Source organism: Delphinapterus leucas, chromosome 4 (genome assembly GCF_059928025.1).
Source record: "Delphinapterus leucas isolate spDelLeu-1000000601 "Yukka" chromosome 4, BTC_Dleu_Yukka2, whole genome shotgun sequence".
In the NCBI taxonomy this organism is placed as follows: domain Eukaryota; kingdom Metazoa; phylum Chordata; class Mammalia; order Artiodactyla; family Monodontidae; genus Delphinapterus; species Delphinapterus leucas.
The window spans coordinates 80364380-80384490 of NC_143132.1; the positions used below are offsets into that span (position 1 = coordinate 80364380).

Sequence of the window (20111 nt, forward strand, 5' to 3'; positions counted from 1 at the left end):
AGGGCAGATGAAATAAAAATCAAAGGAATTTGGAATTTAAAGGATCCTTGGAGATCATCTTGACCAACTGCCTCATTTAGCAGATCAAAATTGAAATCCAGAGAAGGAAATTTCCTAACCCAGAGTCACACAGGACAGAGGAGAGAAAAGCCAGTTCAAGGCCCCAGGTGTCTCAGTTCCCAGTCCAGTGTTTGCTGTGACTTGCTAGGCAGTATTTTAATTTCCTTCCATCTCTCAAAGCCATTGATCTGTGGTTTTCAGAAGTTTTCTAAGTACCTACGGCATGGACCACGTCTGGGTTCTGAGGTGCCTTTCTAGGGAAGAAAGGGGCAAAGTGACCACTGCTAGAGATAGTCCTGGCTAAAGATGATCCAGGCCACAAGTGATCTTGGCTGGAATGGTTCAGGATGGTGAAGGCCCACATATAAAAAGGTCTGGTCCATAGACAGCCCTGGCTACAGAATGGTCCAACTACAGACGGGCCAGACTAGAAAGACTTAGGCCAAAGATGAGCCCACTCACAGCTTTCCCAGGCTAGCATGGCTCTGTGATGCAGAGTAGGGGCCGTGGTGGCATAATCTACAGTGGGTGAGACGTGCATTTCTTTCAGAGGTCCTCCACCTGGCTGACCTGACGTGTCTCTGTCCCTTGTCCCCGCTCCCTCCTTCTCCTTGCAGCGTGTGGCCAGCCCTCGCGCTCCCTGCCAAACCTGGTCAAGAGGATCATCGGGGGCCGGAATGCTGAGCCCGGCCTCTTCCCGTGGCAGGCCCTGATCGTGGTGGAGGACACCTCAAGGGTGCCCAATAACAAGTGGTTTGGGAGCGGGGCCCTGCTCTCTGAGTCCTGGATCCTCACGGCAGCCCACGTGCTGCGCTCCCAGCGCAGAGACAACACGGTGACACCGGTCTCCAAGGAGCACGTCACCGTCTACCTGGGCCTGCATGACGTGCGGGACAAATCGGGGGCTGTCAACAGCTCGGCCGCCCGAGTGGTGCTCCACCCAGACTTCGACATCCAGAACTACAACCACGACATCGCTCTGGTGCAGCTGCGGGAGCCTGTGCCCCTGGGGCCTCATATCATGCCCGTCTGCCTGCCGCGGCCCGAGCCCGAAGGCCCGGCGCCCCACATGCTGGGGCTGGTAGCTGGTTGGGGCATCTCCAATCCTAACGTGACGGTGGACGAGATCATCAGCAGTGGCACGCGGACCTTGTCAGATGTCCTGCAGTACGTCAAGTTACCCGTGGTGCCGCACGCCGAGTGCAAGACTAGCTACGAGTCCCGGTCAGGCAACTACAGCGTCACAGAGAACATGTTCTGTGCCGGCTACTACGAGGGTGGCAAGGACACGTGCCTGGGGGACAGCGGCGGCGCCTTTGTCATCCTCGACGACTCGAGCCAGCGCTGGGTGGCCCAAGGCCTGGTGTCCTGGGGGGGCCCCGAAGAATGTGGCAGCAAGCAGGTGTATGGGGTCTACACCAAGGTCTCCAACTACGTGGACTGGGTGTGGGAGCAGATAGGCTCCCCGCGGGGCCTGGGGGAGCTCCAGGTGGAGCGGTGAGCTGCATTACGTCCTCGGGGCGCCTGCCCTGGCCAGCCCGAGCGAGGCTGCACCACACACTCCCAAAGACGGCACGCTCCATGTTACTCACGTGACCAGTGGGATGGACCACGCTGCTCCCACCCTCCCAAGACAGCCCCTGGGACCCTGAGAGGCAGCAGTGTGGTACAGGGAAAAGGCCCTACACAGGAGGCCTGGGTCGCTGGCCCTGGGCGAGTCCCCTCCCCTCTCCAGGCCTCCTTCTCCCCGCAGTACAGTGAGGGAGCTAGACTGGGGCCAGTACCCCCCACTCCTCTCCCGAGTACTCACCCCAGGGGCCTCGTTCACTGCTAGTCATTTGTCAAACCCAGTGGCCCTGCTCTCACTTTTGGCGTAACTGAGCTTGGACCTGACTGTTAGAAAATGTATCCTTGCCGTGAGCTAAGTCCTTGTGTTCTCCCAGCTTTGCTCTCTGGGTACATTCTGGCCGAAAACTCCTCAGGTTTGGGGAGACAGGGATGACAGCCTGAGGCCCCTCTCTCCGAGTGTAATGCCTTGTAGTACTTTTGTCCCTGGGTTTTCTCTCCCAAAACCTCTTGCAGTCCAAGCCTTATCCCTTCTGTTCCCTGTTAAAGGAATTTCAAAGGACAAAGAGAAAGTTGGGAAGCTCTGTGGTGACTGGGGGGAGGAGAAGAGCAGTGGGAGGCTCCCCAAGCCCGTTAAATTCCCACCAACCACTCAGAGCACATCATTTGGACCCACACATCACTCCCGAATACCAGCTGACCACACGGGTGTCCACACCTGGCACTCCAGACGAGCACGAAGCAACCTTCCAGCCTTGAAATGTGTCATGTGAAAAGCCTCAGCCTCAGGTGTGGAGACTCAACTGGTGTTTGGAGAAAGAGAAGGCTCACACCATGCTCCGCTGTGCCTCTGGACAGGGAAACAGAAGAAGGAGGGCTCAGGGCATAGGAGTGACCCAGTCCCACCAGACTGCCCAGCGTGTCTGTGGTCTGAGCTCTACAGAGAACACACCCAGCGTGGATGTTGAGAGGGATCCAGTCCTCCAGCTTCCAGGAGCCAGAGCCAAGAGAAGCAGGGACTTGCCCGTGAAAGACAGTGAGAAGAGAGGGAGAGCCCAGAGTCCTGGGTTCTAGCCCCAGCTCTGCCCCCAACTGGGCCTCAGTTTCCCCATCTGTAAAAGGAAGGCATCAGATCCCCCTCAGGGTCCTTCCAGCTCCAGCGTTCGGTGCTTCCAATGCCAGCAGCCTCTCCCTGGCCCTCACAGGGCTGATCATCTTCCTTCTCCCCAGGCTCGCTCTCCTGGGGACTCTCCATCAGAGAAAGAAGAAGCCCTGAGAGGGATTCCAAGAGAGCAATTAGGAAGCATCCACTTTGCCAATCGGGTCCTGGACGCACACTCCTATGTGTATGAACAGTGCATGTAGAGGATACTATATTTTGTTTATTTTATATCACAAGCTTCACTCCTCTGTAAGTTTCCCCTGCACTCCGTTTCTCCCATCAGGGGACTAAAGTGGAAATAAACCCTCTGTGGATAACCAACAGCCTTTGTTTTGGGGTTTGGTTATTGTTGATGTTCGTTTGTTTTGACTTTTTTTTTTTTTTTTTTTTTTTTTTTGCGGTACGCGGGCCTCTCACTGCTGTGGCCTCTCCCGCTGCGGAGCACAGGCTCCGGACGCGCAGGCTCAGTGGCCATGGCTCACGGGCCCAGCTGCTCCGCAGCACGTGGGATCTTCCCAGACCGGGGCACGAACCCATGTCCCCTGCATCGGCAGGTGGACTCTCAACCACTGCTCCACCAGGGAAGCCCCGTTTTGACTTTTTGAAGAAAACCTGGCCCCTCATGAAGCCAACATCTCTCCCATTGCAGAAACAGTACAATATTTGTCACCTGGACATCATCCAAGAAAGGGTGTTGAGGAATGGAGTCGGTTATGGACATGTGTCCTCTCGAAGGCTGCCCATTCCATCACGGAAGTGCCTGCCGTTTAATTCCTTGAGTTCAAAGAGCTCAAATGAGCACGCAAGGCAAGACCGTGTGCACCTAGGTCTCACAAAGACAAAGGGAATTAACGTCATTAGAGGAGTGGAGATTGCAGTATTATGGGAACTTAAGGAGGGGGAGGTTCATACAGCTGAAGAGGATCTGGATACGTTTGCAGAGAGGTTACAAAGAACGCACTGGGAGATGGGAGACAAGGGGAGAGGGGACAAAGATGAAGCAGAAAAGTGCCCTGAGTAGAGTGGGGGCAGAGGGGATGAGGGGAAGGTGGACAGAGTCTCGAAGGTCATTCTGTGTTATTCTATGTGCTCTGTCCTGTAACCAGTGATTCTCTAGTTTGGGGTATATCAGAATCACCTGGAGTGCTTGTTAGGAATGCAGATTCCTGGGTCTCACCCATGGGAAATTCTGAATCAGCAGGTTAGAGCGTGAGCAACATGCTGTGAAAAGCGGAGGGGTCGGGGAAGGACCAAGCTAGAGAGAGCGGGTGGGAAATTACAACAGCCATTCTGGAGAGAGGTGGTGAAAACCCCCCGGACCTAGGGTGTGACACTGCAGATGTGGGCGTGAGGGAGTTTGAAAACATCTAAGTAGTGTATTGGGCAGGGCTTGGTGTAGAGGCATCGTGTGAATAGTGCAGACAGAGATGTGGAGTAACACAAGCTAATCTGTTAGTGAGAGCTCCCCATACTCCTGGTTTGCCTTTGTTTGGGGTTTGTACCATAATGAAACTGTCATGCTTTTTACACTATTGAGAGCTAAAAGAATCTTACATTATGCCTTATACTTTATACGTAGCTGATTTCGAAGATTATCGTGTCTTGTATTCTATTACATTTCAGAGTTTTACCTTCCTCTAGAAATTTGGACTTTATGTTGTGACATACTGAGACACAGGTGTCATGAGGTTGCATGGAGAGCACATTGTGACATTACTCTCTGCTTCTTCTGGTGACTTTTTTTTACCAGTTTAGTGGCTGGTTAAATACGGCTGTTGAAGAAGAGGGAGGCAACGAGGATGCAGTCCGTGCAGACATTGACAGACATCTGGAATAACAAAGGGGAGACAGATGGGTGGTGAAGGGTGGAGACCAGGACTTGGGTTTTCTGTGCTTGAGGAGCTTATGTGCAATCCAGCTGGAGACTTCAGGATCAGTTCGGAGGAAAGGGCAGATTAGAGACACTGATCCGAAATTCATCAGGGTCTAAATAGCGTGATGGCATGGGAAGAGATGGCATTATCTACTGGAAGAGAAAAGAAAAGGGGGCTGAGGACTCAAAAAGGGAAACACGAGCATTGACGGCATGGAGAGAAGAAGAGAAACCCCAAGAAAGAGACAAGAAAGAGGAATCAGAAACACAGGAAGAGAGGAGCTTCAGAAGCCAAGGAGGGAAAGTGTCAAGAAGGATAAAGTGATCAACAGTGCAAATGACCCCAGGACAGTCCAGAGGACGCTTCCAGGCTGGACTTTCCCGGGTGCTGGGACCCGGTCTCTACTGTCAACTCTGAGAGAGGATCCAGGGAGCAGGCCTGCGCTCATGTTGAAGTCCTTAACCCTTCCTCCCTCTTACTTTATCCTCCTCGTCCTTTATCCTCCTCCTCTTCCTCCTCCACCACCTCTTTCTCCTCCTTCCTCTTTCCCTCTTCTCTCTCTCTCTCTCTCTTTCCCCCTCCCTCCCACACCCTCTCTCCTTCTCTTTCTCTCTTCAGGCTTCTCCTAGGTTTTTATCTCTTTCCTGAGGTAGCACACTGCCCTTACATCCTCCCTTCTCTTGGTTTATATGCTCAGTTCTCCAGGTTTTGCTTCCTTGAAACCTAAAAACCCCCAGCAGCCACAAGGCGAGGAGATTTCCTAGAGATGAAGAACACGTGAGATAAAATTTCAGAAATAGTGTTCTGCTATACATGTAAATATCATCATTGAAGTTCCAGCTATGGGCCCAGAGCCATTCTGTCTCCATCTATGACTACAGATCTATTAAACATTCAAATGGCCACTTTATGTCCAAGTTTGTGTGGAGCATGGCACTTCCTTCTTTCGAATCCACCTCCAAAGGACAGGGAAGAATGCGGACACTGGGTGTCATCTCCTCTTTCCAGAAGCTTGACTATGGAAGAGAGGGGAGGGAGAGACTGTGGAATGAGTGAGAACCAGGGAAAATGGAAATTTGATTTTTAGGATGAGAGGCCTTGATCATGTTTTGGAGGCATAGACAAAGGAGAGATGCAAGACAGAGGAGAGGGGTGCGAATCCTCAAAGCCAGGTCCCCAAAAGTTTGGAAGTGAGGAGATCCAAAGCCCAGAATTCGTTCTGAAGAGAAGAAAGTTTACAGAGGGAGCAGATGGAGAGGAGGATGTTTTTTGGTTTGGTTTGGTTTGGTTTTTCCATTAGTAGCAAGTTTTTCTACAAACTTTCCATGAAGTGATCTCTGGCAAATCTGGGCTTTTAGCCAGCAGCTTAGCAACCCCAGCAGAGAAGGACCTTCTAGCAAAATTCCCAAGGCAGGCTTTCATTGGCCTGGCCAGGGTTACATTCCCATCTCTGAGCAATCGCTGTGACCAGAGCATAAGAGGCTTTCATTAGTCAGGTCTGGGTCACATTCCTACCCCTAGAACCAGAGGTAAGATCACTGCAACTCAGGCTATATGGACAAGAAATGGGGGAAGAGTGGGCCCCAGAGGAAAATTGGGGTGCTGTTACTGAAAGGAGCAATGGATGCTGGGATATCAAAAATAACAGATGTTCCTAACAGAGGGTGATGTGCTAGTAGCTCTGGCAAAGGGCAAGATGGAGCCCAGAGTGTGATCTGTCCTCCCTCCCTTGGCTGCAGTGTGTGGGATCCCCAAGTTCTCCCGGAATTTGATGGCCAGGATCTTCAGTGGACGCCCAGCCCAGAAGGGCACCACCCCATGGATTGCCATGCTGTCACACCTGAATGGGCAGCCCTTCTGCGGGGGCTCCCTTTTAGGTAAGGTGAAGGTGGAAGGGGTGGGGGACCCAGGATTAGAGGTTAGGGTAGAAGGAAAGGGACCTGACCCTCTTCCTGGAGACTGACAGGATTTCTTCACTGAGAATCTTCCACAGTAGTAGCGGGACCCAGAAGTACAAAGTGGCAGAAAGAAACCTTAGCTGGAGCCAGGAGACATGTGTTCTGTTCTAGCTGGCTCCTTCAGCCAACAGCACTTCCCGAGCCCTGGTCATTCTCTGGCACTGAGAAGAGTGAGGGAGTCAGACCCTTAAACATGGATTACAACACAAGGCACTTACGTGCGGCTCAAAGTGAGGGTGTGCCAGCGCCGTGGGACCAGGGGGAACCAGGAAACCCACACTAGAGGAGTCAGAGAAGGGAGATTTACAAAGCCTTGAATGCTATGCTTGGGAATTTAGATCTTTTCTTGAATGCTGCTCCAGGTTTATAAGCATGTTCTGGAAAGTTCTCTCCTGAGACAGCATGGATTGAAAGAAGGGCGAATCTGGAAGCCAAGAGTCCAGTGAGGCAGCTGTAGTGCAATAGTGGGGAGGGAAGTCATTAGCCTCAGAAAAAGGACAGGGGCTGAGGAATAGAAACCAGGCCGATTCAAAGCCATTGAGAAATAAGATTGTGAGAATTTTGTAATGGACTGAATGTGATTGGCAGTGGGAGCGAAGGCAGGCGAGAAATGATTGATGGCTCTTCCTGCCAGTTTAGTCCAAATGATCTAAGGCCCATCCCAGCTCTGACATCATAATAAAAATTAATAGCAATCTAGAGTCCCTCTGACCCTATCACAGAGGAAGAAGGCATGGATGGGTCCACTTCTGCCTGGGCAGCTCTGGGGCTGCCGGTCTCGCCTCGCGCTGACCCACCCTCCTCCTCCAGGGTACACTCAGGTGAGGACAGCTCCCCGACCGGGATCCCCGAGGGGAGGCGCAGTCTCCGGTGAGGCTGCAGTCTGGACATCCCTGAGATGTGAAATGGTAACCCAGCAGAGGGTTTGATCCTTATATTCCTCCAAACACAAAGATGAGTGGTCTCCCCTGCGGAGCCTCCCAAAGGGGCACAGAGAGTGAACACAGGTTAAAGGGGAGCCCAGTGGGGAGCAGGCAGGGGAGAGGACCAAGGATGAGAAGGGGCAGAGAGACAGAGAGAGGGCTTAGAAGGACAAGGACAAAGACAGAGAAAGAGACAGAGGGCATATGAGAGAACTAGAGAGGGAAGTGAAGAGAAATTAAGGGGAAAATGAAAGGAAACAAATACAACCGGAGGAAGAGAAACTGGTGGGGCATGAGACGAGACAGACAGAGAGAGAGAGAATTGTGAAAGGCGTAGAAAAGCAGGGAGGACCCATAAAAGAACGCATCAGAAGAGAAGCAAAGAGAGGGGAGGAGCCGGCGGGGAGAGCAGAAGGGAGCAAAGACATTTCTGGTTTTCTTAGAATGTAAGTAAATAGATGGATTACTGCCCACGGTTTTAAGAGTTAGATTAGTTTTCTGAAGCCTTGAGTGTTTAAGTTCAATGATGTTCAGCACTCACTTGTGTCTACTGCGTGTTTATTCCCACTTCTCCACCCTCAGCCAAACTACAAGATCTGACTTACTCAGCCCTCCCGACAGCTCTCCTGGTCTAGGATCTCTCTCCTCGTCTAGGATCTCTCTCCTCCTCTGTTGTCTAGTTTTGTAGAGAGAGGGAAAGACAGGAGAGGGCAGAGGAAGCAGAGAAGGAGCTGAGGGACAGACAGAAAGCTCCCGCTCAGTGTCCACCCTAAAGCCTGGGTTCTGGCTCAGGGACTCAGTATTTGCAGAGCTGCGAGGCAAAGCCATGTCTTTGGGCTCACCACTGCATACCCCAGGTTCATCTAAATGGCCCAGAGCCCCGCTCCAAGGCAGGCTCCCTAATCTGGGTACCTCATCCCACTTTACCTACCTGGAAAGTTAGTCAACAGCCCCTGGCTGTGGACAGGGATCAAAAATGCCACCAGGGAAAAGAGGGTGGCCTGTGTGGAGCTCTATCCAGAAGCCTATGTAGCCAGGGAACATAGCTGCTCCTGAGAGGGCCAAGTGGAGCCTGGGACCTGCTCCAGAAAGGGACTCTGCCCTGGACTCTATACTTGGCCCTGATACCCCACCCCAAAGCCCTGGTGCCTTTCTTTCTGCTCGGCTCAACCCAGCATGTCTCTGGGCTCAGCTATTTATGGGTTTGTCATCTGTTCCACCTTAAGGATGAACCGAAGCCTGACCCCATATTGAGCAGAGGGCAGGAACCTGTCCATCAAGGGAAAAAGACAGCCAAGATGCAAGACATGTGCTCAGCTGACCATCAGGAGACCCAGGGTCTGGCCCTGGCCCTGCCACCAACCTGCAGAGTTGCCCTAGACATCCTCACTCTCCCCCAGGCCTCAGAACCCATGTCTATAAAATGAGAGGTTCGGATCAGAGCAGCGGTTCTCAGCCCTGATGGCAGTAGAATCATCTGGGAGCACTTTTAAAGTGTATTTGTACCTGTGCCTCACTCCCATGACATAGATGCTCTGGCTTCAGGCCCAGGTACTATTTTTGGGGATTTGTTTGCTTGTTTGTTTTTAATTCCCCAGGTGATTCTAAATGTGCACCCAAAGTTGAGAAGAACCACGTACAACAGTGCTTTCCAAACTTTAATATGCATAGAAATTACTTGGAGATCTTATTAAAACCCTCAGATTTTACTACTGAATGCAGATTCTGATTCAGTAGATGTATGGTGGGGCCTCAGAGTCTGCACTTCCAAGAAGCTCCCAGGGGAGGCTGAGGCTACTGGTCCAGGGACCACGCCTTGAGCAGCAAGGCCGGAGGGGCAGCCAGTGAGCACGAAGTTTCTTGTGGACACCTTGGGCTGTCCGGAGCTCGCCAACCCCATGGGTTTAAGGGAGACCTGAAATCATCTTTAAAACATTCAGTTTGGGCCTAGGTTGGATACGGCAGATGAAATCTCAGATTCAACTCCCCATTTTCAGATCAGGATCATATGCGTTTCAGCCTTGAGGCTGTGAAATGCAAGGGAGAGGGGTGCCATGGAGAGGAGGGGTCTGAAAGCCCTCAGCTTGAGGTTGTGGGAAGCAGGATGGGGCCGTGAGGACAGTGTGTGTGTACAATTCTGTTCTCAGGCTCCAAATGGATTGTGACCGCGGCTCACTGCCTTCACCAACTGCTGGATTCAGAGGACGCAACCCTACATGGCTTGGACCTGCTCAGCCCCTCTGCTTTCAAAATCATCATGGGTGAGTGCGGAGCAAGGTGATTCCTGCAGCCAGCTGTGGTTCTGGGGATGGGGTGTGTCCACTCACTCACTCAATCATCAGGGAAGTTGCCTGGGATGAAGGACAAGTCACGACTGGAGGCCAGGGACCTGCATCTAAGCCCAAGGCTGTGATTCTCAGGTGGTGGGACCATGAGCAGGTCACTGAAGGTGAAGCCTCAGTTTTTACAATAAAGAGCCTCATCTGGATAATTTCCAAAAGTGCTTCAGGCTTCTGTGAATCCGTGGTTTCAAGTGGATCATACACAAACAATCCAAGCTTCCCCTGTCCTTTGTAAAATCAAGACCACTGGCCGATTCAGTTTAGTTCAGCACATATTTATGTCCTGACACTATGCCAGCATATAACTACACAAGTTCCTGCCCACAGGGACTTAGAGTCTAATAAAGCAATAGAATGTAAGCACAGAGACCTTGAATATAAAGTAGGAAGCAGTAAGTTCTATAGGAGAGGAACAGATAAAGGACATGGGAGTTCGTAGGGAAGAGATTTCTAATTGAAGAATCTAACTCAAGACTCTGAGAGATTTCATGGAGGGAGGCAACACATGACCCAGGCAAGGAAGGCTTGGACATATGGCAGTGGGCACTGGAATGAGTATTATAAGGCAATGGGATCAGGTCATGAAGAAAGACAGAGGTCAGAGCCATGAGAATATGTGGAGAAGGGCAGGTAGGACGGGATGCCTTGAAAAAGGTAGATGAAGGGCAGTATAAGAGTTAAGGCTGGAAACATGGGCTGAATGGGGCAGGGGCTGACAGGGAACAAGGTGTGACCTTATCCTCTAAGCTTGCATTGCCTTCATACCTCACATGCCTTCTTCTTTCCCAGGCAAGCATTGGAGGTACCGGTCAGATGAGAATGAACAGAGTCTCAGCGTCAAACAAATCTTCCTCCATCCCCTGTATAACCCCAACACATTTGAGAATGACGTGGCTCTGGTGGAGCTGTCGAAGAGCCCGGTGCTGAATGACTTCGTGATGCCCATCTGTCTGCCCCAGGGGCCACCGCAGGAAGGTACCACCCCCACCTGTGATTCCACATCTGCAGAGCACCTGGTGCCTCCATAGAGCCTTCTTCTCCAGCATTGGTCGGGCTCTGGTGCCAACTGAGCCAGCTGACCATGTCTGTGTGATTCCTCAGCTGCCTCCCCTAAAACAGTTGAGTCAAAACTGGTTCCAAGGTAAACAGGCAGGCTTGATCAGTACTGCAAGCGCTATATGAGTCAGGGTCCAGATAGGAAAACAGAAACCAGACCAGTTATTATATCAGAGAGAATTTAATATAGGGTATTGGAGGACTGGAGAAGTAAAGGGGGATGCTGAGATAATAGAGATAGCACTTGCAGGAAGAAACCACCACTCCTGGGGCTGGAGGAACAAAGAGAAGAAGTTGGAGATATAGAACCTAGAAGCTTGACAGGTGCCTGTGAAGCAGGAACTCAGACGCTGCAAAAGAGGCCCTGTGCTGATGGTGCTAGGGAGAACAGCTGGGACCAACCGCCACTGCTGGGGTGAGGAACCATTGCTAGGGTGATGGCAACAGGGATGGCAAGCCTTCCTGGAGGTTCCCCCGATTTTCAGGAACACCCCTGACAAAGCAGATCTGCCATTTCAGAGTCTCATTCGCAGCATCACAGGGTAGAGTGTAGAAGGGTACGTTTGGAGCTGAGAGACAATAGCTTAATCACCAGCACAGGCTCAAGTCCCCATGCTGCCACTTCCTAGTTGGGTGACCTTGAGGAAGTTGCCAAACCTCAAGCCCCTTCCCTCTACACCGGGGATAATAGCCCATGGGTGGTTGTGATGTTTAAATGAAATAATCATCAAACATATCCAACATAGAGTGAGAGTCCAACCCAGGGCATTTGGCTTTTGTTTCATCCTGTTCTAAATTCAGTGGTGCCATGTCACAGATAACCTCGTTTAGTTCAAAGAAGTTATTTTTTAAAATGGCTGAATGGAATCTGAGAAGTATTCAGGAGAAGTAAGCCAACAGGAAAGGCACAGGTATGGCTCTGATTCATCAGATACCACGTGCCTACCATGTGCCACTTGATTTACATCAATTAATTTATGTACTACTTGTAAAAGCCTTATGGGGTGGTATTGTAGTCCCGTTTCCCAGATGAGAAAACAGGCTCAGCAAGGCACAGTGACTTACCCAAGATTCAGCTTGTAAGAAGTAGATCTGGGGATAGAATTCAGATCTTCCAACTTAAAGCCCAATGTTGTTTTCAGTATCCAGGCTCTTTTACAAATGAAGAGATAAGTGTTCTATCAGTGCTCAACCCATTTCCACACTGCCTCGAGATCTGCCAACTTCATAGGCTTCTAGAATATCAGAGCTGGGAGGGGTTTTAGAGAATACCAAGTCCAGCCTCTTCATTTTATGGATGGAGAAACTGAGACTCAGAAGGGAAGGGAACATAGCATATTGTGGGCTAAGCTGGACTTTGTATTTATTCAGTTATTGATTGAGCATCTACTATGTGTCAGCACTGCTGTAGGCATGGAGATACAGTGCTGAATAAGATATATGAGATTACTGCTCTCATGGAGTCTAGGTTCCAAGCTAGTTGGGAGTGGGAGAGAGCAGGCAACTAAACAAATAAACCAGCTAACGTCTCATAGAAACAAATGCCTAAACCTCTGTCGTGGGTAACCTTCAACCCAGCAGTCTTCTCCCCCACCATGCTGCCATTCTCTGAGGGGGCAAACTCAGCCCTTCCTCCACAGGCAGAGGGTGATGGGGCTGCAAGGTGCCACCCTCTGAAAACCCCACAGACAGCCTCTCTGCTCTCACTGTGTCTTCTCTCCTCCAGGGGCCATGGTCATCGTCAGTGGCTGGGGGAAGCAGTTCTTGCAAAGGTTCCCGGAGACCCTGATGGAGGTGAAGTTCAATTTATACCCTTCAGAGGGTGACACCTCTGCCCTACATTGGACCTTTCTGCACCATAGTGCCCCTTAGGGGGTTAGAGGCTTCGGCAGGGGGTGGGTGAGAGAGGTACCAGGGGCCCAAATTCACCTTCAAAGTTAAATGAGACTGAATCCCAACTAGTTGGATCTGTTTGCTCTACATGTCATAGGGCTCTAGTCTCTAAACATTGCTTAATGTTTCTGTAGCTTATTAAAGTCTCAATTTATGGAAATTCTTCCAGAAAACAGCTGGCTTGGACTCCCTCAAAGGTGATCCATCTGTATACATCATGAAGATTCACATAACAGAGTAACCAAGAATGGGCCAAGGAATGGGCCTTGAGAGCTGCAGTCCTTGCAGCAATGAACTTGACTGTTGCATTTAGAAGTTTACATTCTTGTCATATCAGAAAAGAACACTGAACCAGGAGTAAGGAGCCATGGCTCCAAGTCCTGGCTCCTAGTAACCTGCTGCGAGATCTTAAACGAGTGATCTTGCCTCTCTAGACCGCAGTGTAGTATCTCAAGCTGCAAAGTCAGGGGCAACACTAGATGTCCTCCAGGAGCTGCCTGGCTCGGACGTTACCAGCTTCTACGACTGCCACAGCTAGTCTCTAAACCCTTCAACATGCATTATTTTAGTGTACTTTAAAATTCTGGATTGGCAACACCAATTTAGCCCTTCAGTCATTAACTCTAGAGTGTTTATTCGGTGCCTCCTGTGTACCAGACATTGTATTAACTACTAGGTATGCTGGGAGGTAAGAGGACAGATCTGGCCCCTGGCCTCCTTGGGCTTACAGTCAAGTGGGATAGACAGAAGGTAGTTATCAATGTGATCAGTGGAATGAGGAAGAGGTACAAGATGCTCCAGAATGTACAGCAGGGGCTCTGACCTTGTCTTAGGGGTACAGAAGGGCTTCCCAGAGGAAGTGACACTTAGACGATGCATGAGCGATGGATAGAGGTCAGTCAGGCACTCAACAGTTTGCTGAGGACATGTGCTCACGACCACCCTGCCTGACTTCCTCTCGCTACTTCTCTGGGAAGGCCGTGGCCCCAAAGAGACCTGAATGCCTCTGGTCCCCTCCCGGCAAGGGCCAACAGGAGTTGTGCTTTTGCGGGGAGTGTGACCCATTCAGTCCTTGGTTTGGCTGAATGAAACTCATATGTTTCCTCTTTTTATTCTAAACATCCATTCCAACGTTTACCCCCAAGCTGAATCAAGGGCAATAATAATCACAATACCTTACTTTATGTATCAATGTATCACCTCAATTCAAAATAACATTTCCTGAGTACTGACCATGTTCCAAGCTGTGTGAGGTAGAAATGGACAACATACAGACCGAGTGTCTGGAAGCTCACACTGTGGTGGGGGAGAACGTAAGTGAATGCTTGCTGCTAGGCGAGCCTCACTAACCCTACACCACCTACTATTCATGCAGTGTTTGTAGTTTACAGAATACCTGCTCATTCTTCTCCTCTTCGCACAACAACTCCATGCGATTAGTATGTCAAATATTGTGACTCCCATTATTCAGATAAGGAAACAGAGTCTCAGAGATCTGAGAAAACACTGGTGAAGGCTACGTGCCCCAGGTCCCACAACCAATAATGGTAAGAGTGAGGAAAAGAAGACTGCCCATAGGTTTTGCATACACTGCCATATTTGAGATAATGCGTGTGCTAGGCAAGTATTATTATCTCCATTTTACAGATGAGAAAACTGAGGCCCAGAAAGGGCAAATGACCTGCGCAAGGTCACACAGCAAGTTCATGACTAAGACTGTACCAGAACATGGATCTCCTGATTCTGCATTCAGTGTTCCTTCACCTGTACCATAGGTAGTTTCTGAGGCCAGGTCTAAGGCAGACCCAGGCTCATCCAGGAAGGGGATGGGGATGAGTCAGCTCTAGGGGTGTCAGAGCAGCAGGGCTCCTCAGCCAGGGGTGGGGACCAACAGTGGCCTTGTGTTCCAGATCGAAATCCCAGTTGTTGACCACCGCATCTGCCAGGAGGCCTATACCCCACTGAAGAAGAAGGTGACCAGAGACATGATCTGTGCTGGGGAGAAGGAAGGTAAGTCAGGAGGCCGGCGTACAACAGGGCACTACCAGCCAGGGAGGGGAGCCGAGCCTGGCAGCGGAAGGACTGGGGACCTTGGAGCTGGCAGGTTGAGCAGCGGCGGACAGGCAGGAGCGAGGCGGGGGAGAGGGAGGACGGTCATGAGAGGAAGGATTCCACTGAAGAAGCTGCATCGGAGAGAAGGGGGCTAAGTAAGGAACTTCCATAATTCCCTTCTCCCAGCCCAGCTTTTCCCTTAGGAAATGAGAGAGTCCTAACGTGCACTTTCTAAAATCACTGAGGTCTGAGGAGGTCTGACCTACAACAGCTCAGAATCCAGGTCTGGGTCCAATGGTCTACTGCGCCCCCTGGTGCCCGACTCTCTGAACTACAAGGCAGTTGTGGAGAGAAGGAGGCTTCTCTGGATTTGGGGCTAGGGAAGGAGACGCTTTAACCTGCCTCACTTCTTCCTCTAGGTGGGAAGGATGCCTGTGCGGGTGACTCTGGAGGGCCCATGGTGACCTTGGATATAGAGAGAGGCCAATGGTACCTAGTGGGCACGGTGTCCTGGGGTGTGGACTGTGGAAAGAAGGACCGTTACGGAGTGTATTCCTACACCTTCCACAACAAGGACTGGATACAGAGGGTCACCGGGATGAGGAATTGAACTCGGTTCCTCACCTTCTTCCTCACGTGTCCGTGGTCAGTCAGCAGCAGAGGATGGTTATCTGATGCAAGATGCCCCTTGCCCTACACGCACCTCGTTCGGCCCATCTATTACTGGCCAATAAAGGGGGCATCTCAGCCCCCTTCTCACTCTCTTTAAAGAAGCCGAGTAGCAGGGCGGTCAGAATCCAGGTTGTATCACCTACTAGCTTTGTAACACTGGGCAGGTGACTTCACGTCTTTAAGCCTCAGTTTCTTTGTCCACACTATGGAAATGGCATACCTTACCTACCTCATAAAAGTCTAATGAGGATCAAATTAGTTAATATACATACAGCACGTAGCACAGTGTAGCACAGCGCAGGCATAAAGTAAGTGCTCGATAAACATGACTTAGCAGAAGGCTGGTGTGTCTACCAGGCACATGACATTCTCTTACAAATCCTGGCTTGGGCCTTAGGGCTAACCAGTGTGCACCGCTCCCCTCAAACTTGACCATCTCCTTCACCTGCCCCCGAATGCTCCACGCTTCTTTGCTACCGTGCATTTCCCATCCCCAATCCCCACCCCTCCCCATAAAAAGGTAAAAGAGACAATGTTCTTGGTCTATGGCATGTCCCATAGTGATGCACTTATGACCATGAGCTGGATACCAAACTGTGAGAGTGCCTGAGAGAAGCAGGCACTCTCACAGGGTGGGGAGACTGGGAATGGTGAATTAGGATGTCAGACACCAGGTTCTAGAACCAACTCTGCCCGCAGCTCCCTGTGACTCTATGCAACTCCCTTCCCCTCATCCCAAAGGACCCTCCCAGCTCTGACAACCTAGGATCCAATGAAGCCATTTCTCCCTGAAGAGATGAGTTAAAGCCAAAATAACCAAAAGGCAAAAATTGCCTTAGGCTCAATAGAGCTTTGTTGCAGACCAAACACTGCTGCTACTGCAACACCCACCCCTGTGCACCACACCCTAGTTCCCAAGGACATAGGCCTGGCGAAGTGCTAGCCAAGGGCCCTTTCCTTATTCCTAAGCAGAGCCTCTGTTCTAGGCACCGACCTCCTTTTCTTCCTGGGAACCTGCGTTGCACAAGGTAGGCCCTGGGAGGCTAGACTCAGGCCCCTGCACTCTCCCTCCCTGTGTCCACAGCTGACCCCAAGCCACCATTCCCCTGGTTCCTCACCCCTGTTCTTCACCCTGAACACCCCAGCCCTGCAGGGTCATAATTGCTTCCCAAGCAGGATGCCTCTCCTCTCCAAGAGCCACCTCCTCTCTCAGGAAGCTTCCAGGGACCTCCTTCCCTCCAGAGCTCTGAGATTTAAGCCCTTCAAGGGATCAGAAGCCCCAAGTCCCTGGCTTCTGTTCTATCAAATTTGGTCTTCATGGGAGATTTCATTTCTCAACCTGCACTGCAGCTGCTGGAGTAGTTCAGGGTCTCTTGCTGAAAGAAGATGATACTGAGGAATGAGAACTTATGGACACTAAGCCCTAAGCTCACAGCCTGCTTTTGATTCTCTGAGCAAGTCATTCTACCTCTCTGTGCCCTGCTGTTTATTCTGTAAATGGAAGATGGCAATCATACTCAATCTCACCAGACATTTGTCAAGCAAACTGGAGCTCTACTTCAGACACCAGAGAAGAATTGCAATGCAAAGTTTTGGAACTACCCTAAGGCATTCCAAACACCATGCCTTCCAATTTCACAGCACTGCCTGGGTGCCCCCACGTGCCAGGTTATGCTGACGGCTATGCGGACCACCAAGATGAGGGGAACATGATTCATACCTTCCAGGAGCTCCTACAGGAAGAGCTGACACATACACAAGTGTCTATCATGAACAGAATGAACCCCACCAAGTGCTATGTGTCAGAATAGCACAGAGGTGAAAGAAAGGCCATTCTAGTATGGAGACATTGGAGGAGGGGGCGTCAGGAAGACATCCCAGAGGAGATGGTGTTGGAGCTGAGCCTTGAAGAGGGTGGGCATTTCCAAAGGTAAGACAGAGGGAGGCCTTCCAGGTAGAAGGACAAGAGTCCATGTCCACTCAGGCTTTCCTCAGATTACACTCTCTTCCCTCACAAAAAGGACATGTCCTCCGCCTGCCGATGCAGGGGACACGGGTTCGTGCCCCGGTCCGGGAAGATCCCACATGCCGCGGAGCGGCTGGGCCCGTGAGCCCTGGCCGCTGAGGCTGCACATCCGGAGCCTGTGCTCCGCAACGGGAGAGGCCACAACAGTGAGAGGCCCGCATACTGCAAAAAAAAAAAAAAAAAAAAAAAAGGACATGTCCAGCAGACCAGTGCTCTGACTCCAGGACCAGAGCCAACATCTAAAAGAAACTTTCTCCTTAAAATCAGACAACTCTGAGACTTGAAGCAGCCTCGGAATTTGTGTACAAATTCTGGCTGGACCCAGTTTATCCTGTTTATTCCCCCAAATGCAATTTCATCCTGATTCTAAGGGATGTCTAGATGTGCTGCTGGACTTGGGCTTACCCTTAATCTACAAACATTTACCAGATGTACCAGCCCCCGCACTGATGCTAAGGTCCAAGAAAACCAACTGTCTCACAGAGTCATAGAAGCAGAGGGTTGGAGTGTCTGTTAGGACCATATTGTCTAACTCTATGACCTCGTTCTTGAACATATCTAAAGACGGGAAACTCACTACCTCCAAACATAGCCAATTTCAGCCTCAAAACGTGCTCTTAGAAAGGTCTCTTCTATACAACCAAAATCCACCTCCCGGAATATACTTAGCGTATCTAAAGCTATGATTCCGTGCCATGAATGTTGTTATCAGCAATAATGATCATGCCCGATTTCATTAGCAACAGAAGCTGTTGCTCTACATGTGTAGCTGTGACTACACATTACTTCCAATAAACATCTGTATTGAGTCAAAGCATCCTGTTTGGCTTGTATGTTTTTCAGGTACTGATAGTTCTGGTGAGTTGCGTTTTCGTTTATCAACATTTCTCTGTATCCAGTTAGGATCCCTGAACCATGAAGAGAGAGAGGGAGACTGATGGGAAGATCAAATTATCGATACAAAAGCACTTCTTAGGCTTTTCAGGTCAGTTCTGGTTAAATACCTTGTTCTATTGTTCCTGTAAGTTATCAAAATATCCCAGGATGCCAGTCTTTCAATATCCAAATTGTATTTCTGGATTGTTGCCCACACCTAGAATAGAAAAAACATTTTTTTTCAGATCATGTGTTCAATTGTTTGGTTCAGAAAATATGGCACCAGGTCTATGAGTGGCCTGCTCTGAATTGGAGTATGTACTTTCCTTCTGCCATGAGTTAACCTTATTCCCAGGTGGCAGGAATCAAAGAACCAGCAACACTAAGAAGTCCTTCAAGTAAAGGTAGGCAACAATCATGGAAGGAAAATCTATACCCCTCATGCAGCAGAGACGGTGGCCAATCTGGGTCTAGTATGGGGCATGAAAGCAAGAGACTTAGGTTCTCATGCAAGCATATGTTGACTTCTTTATCCACTTAAGTTCTCCATCTATAAACTGGCAGAAAAATCTTTGCCCTACCCCTGTCTGAGGGTTGTTGAATCAGATGAATTAGCATATAGGAAAGAACTTTGGAAACTAAATTAGCTCAAAATAAAAAGGTCTATGGGAGATAATCACTAAAATACTTTTGAGTATTTACCATATGATTGAGACCACACTAAGCTCTTACACAATTCTCTAATTTAGTCCTCAAACTAACCTATGACAAAAGTACTACTATTATCCCTATTTTACAACTGAGCAAACTGAAGCACGGTGAGGTTAAAAATGTGGCTCTACCTAGACACAACAACACCCCAGTAGCAATGCGCACACGTATTGTCCAGATTTTTGTTTCTAATACTATTCTGCAATAAAAGAAATAAGGGCTCCTTGAAGACATGGCTGATTCTAGGACCAGGGCCGGAAATATACAAGATGATACAAAAGTATCTGGTACCAGAAATTAAGTAAGTCACACAATGATGGGGGTGTGTGACACAGGAACCAACAGGAAGAGCTCCAATGGTAAAAGCTGGTATAATTTGAGCAGCAAAATATTATTGGATTATAACTCAAAGTATAAAATAAATACCCGTAAATATATACTTATATGAATAAATAATTGAATAAAAAAATAGAGAATAAAAAATAATTTATGTAAATACTTTGCCATAAAGGAGGTAGAACATTACTCCCCATCCCTTAAGTGTGGGCTGCATATAGTGACCTCTTTCTAAAGAGTACAATATGGAAATGGGGTGAGGGGAGAGCCACTTTATAGAGGAGAAACCTGACAAAACATTGCCTCAGCCACATGAGCACAGTTAATATCAACAGAGGTGAGTCACACTGATAGTTTGTGACCTTGATATGCTGTGATGAAAATATCGCGGTACCTCTGTGTTCTACCTCCCCAGATCTCATAAGCACACTCTAATCCTGAGAAACATATCAGAAAACTCCCAATTGTGGGATATTTTACACAATACTTGACCAACACTCCTCAGAACTTTGGAGATCATCAAAAACAGAGAAAGTCTGAGAAACTGTCTCAGCCAAGAGGAACCTGTAATAGGTTGAACTGTATCCCTCAAAAGATATGCTGA

General features: G+C 49.6%; 2 protein-coding genes across 2 annotated transcripts in view; both read left to right on the top strand.

The window, feature by feature from the left end:
• LOC111172796 (MBL associated serine protease 1) overlaps positions 1-6521 on the top strand; it is a 45270-nt gene extending 38749 nt beyond the window's left edge. Inside the window, exon 10 of the mRNA XM_022569876.3 lies at positions 678-6521. Within this exon, the coding sequence (XP_022425584.2) occupies positions 678-1561 (884 nt within the window). The 3' untranslated portion in view covers positions 1562-6521. The remainder of the gene's footprint in view (positions 1-677) is intronic.
• LOC149749365 (mannan-binding lectin serine protease 1-like) lies at positions 4875-15496 on the top strand. The gene is made up of 7 exons (XM_089909909.1): positions 4875-5046; positions 6402-6539; positions 9691-9804; positions 10675-10860; positions 12668-12735; positions 14745-14844; positions 15306-15496. The coding sequence occupies exons 1-7, from the start codon at positions 4875-4877 to the stop codon at positions 15494-15496; spliced, it is 969 nt and encodes a 322-aa protein (XP_089766035.1).
• The last annotated feature ends 4615 nt before the right edge of the window (positions 15497-20111 follow it).

Excerpts from the sequence above, each read along its gene's own strand:
- LOC149749365 (XM_089909909.1), top strand. The coding sequence starts at position 4,875 with ATGGAGAGAAGAAGAGAAACCCCAAGAAAGAGACAAGAAAGAGGAATC. Across the intron at positions 6,540-9,690 it reads CTGCGGGGGCTCCCTTTTAG|GCTCCAAATGGATTGTGACC; the intron begins GTAAGGTGAAGG and ends TTCTGTTCTCAG. Across the intron at positions 9,805-10,674 it reads TGCTTTCAAAATCATCATGG|GCAAGCATTGGAGGTACCGG; the intron begins GTGAGTGCGGAG and ends CTTCTTTCCCAG.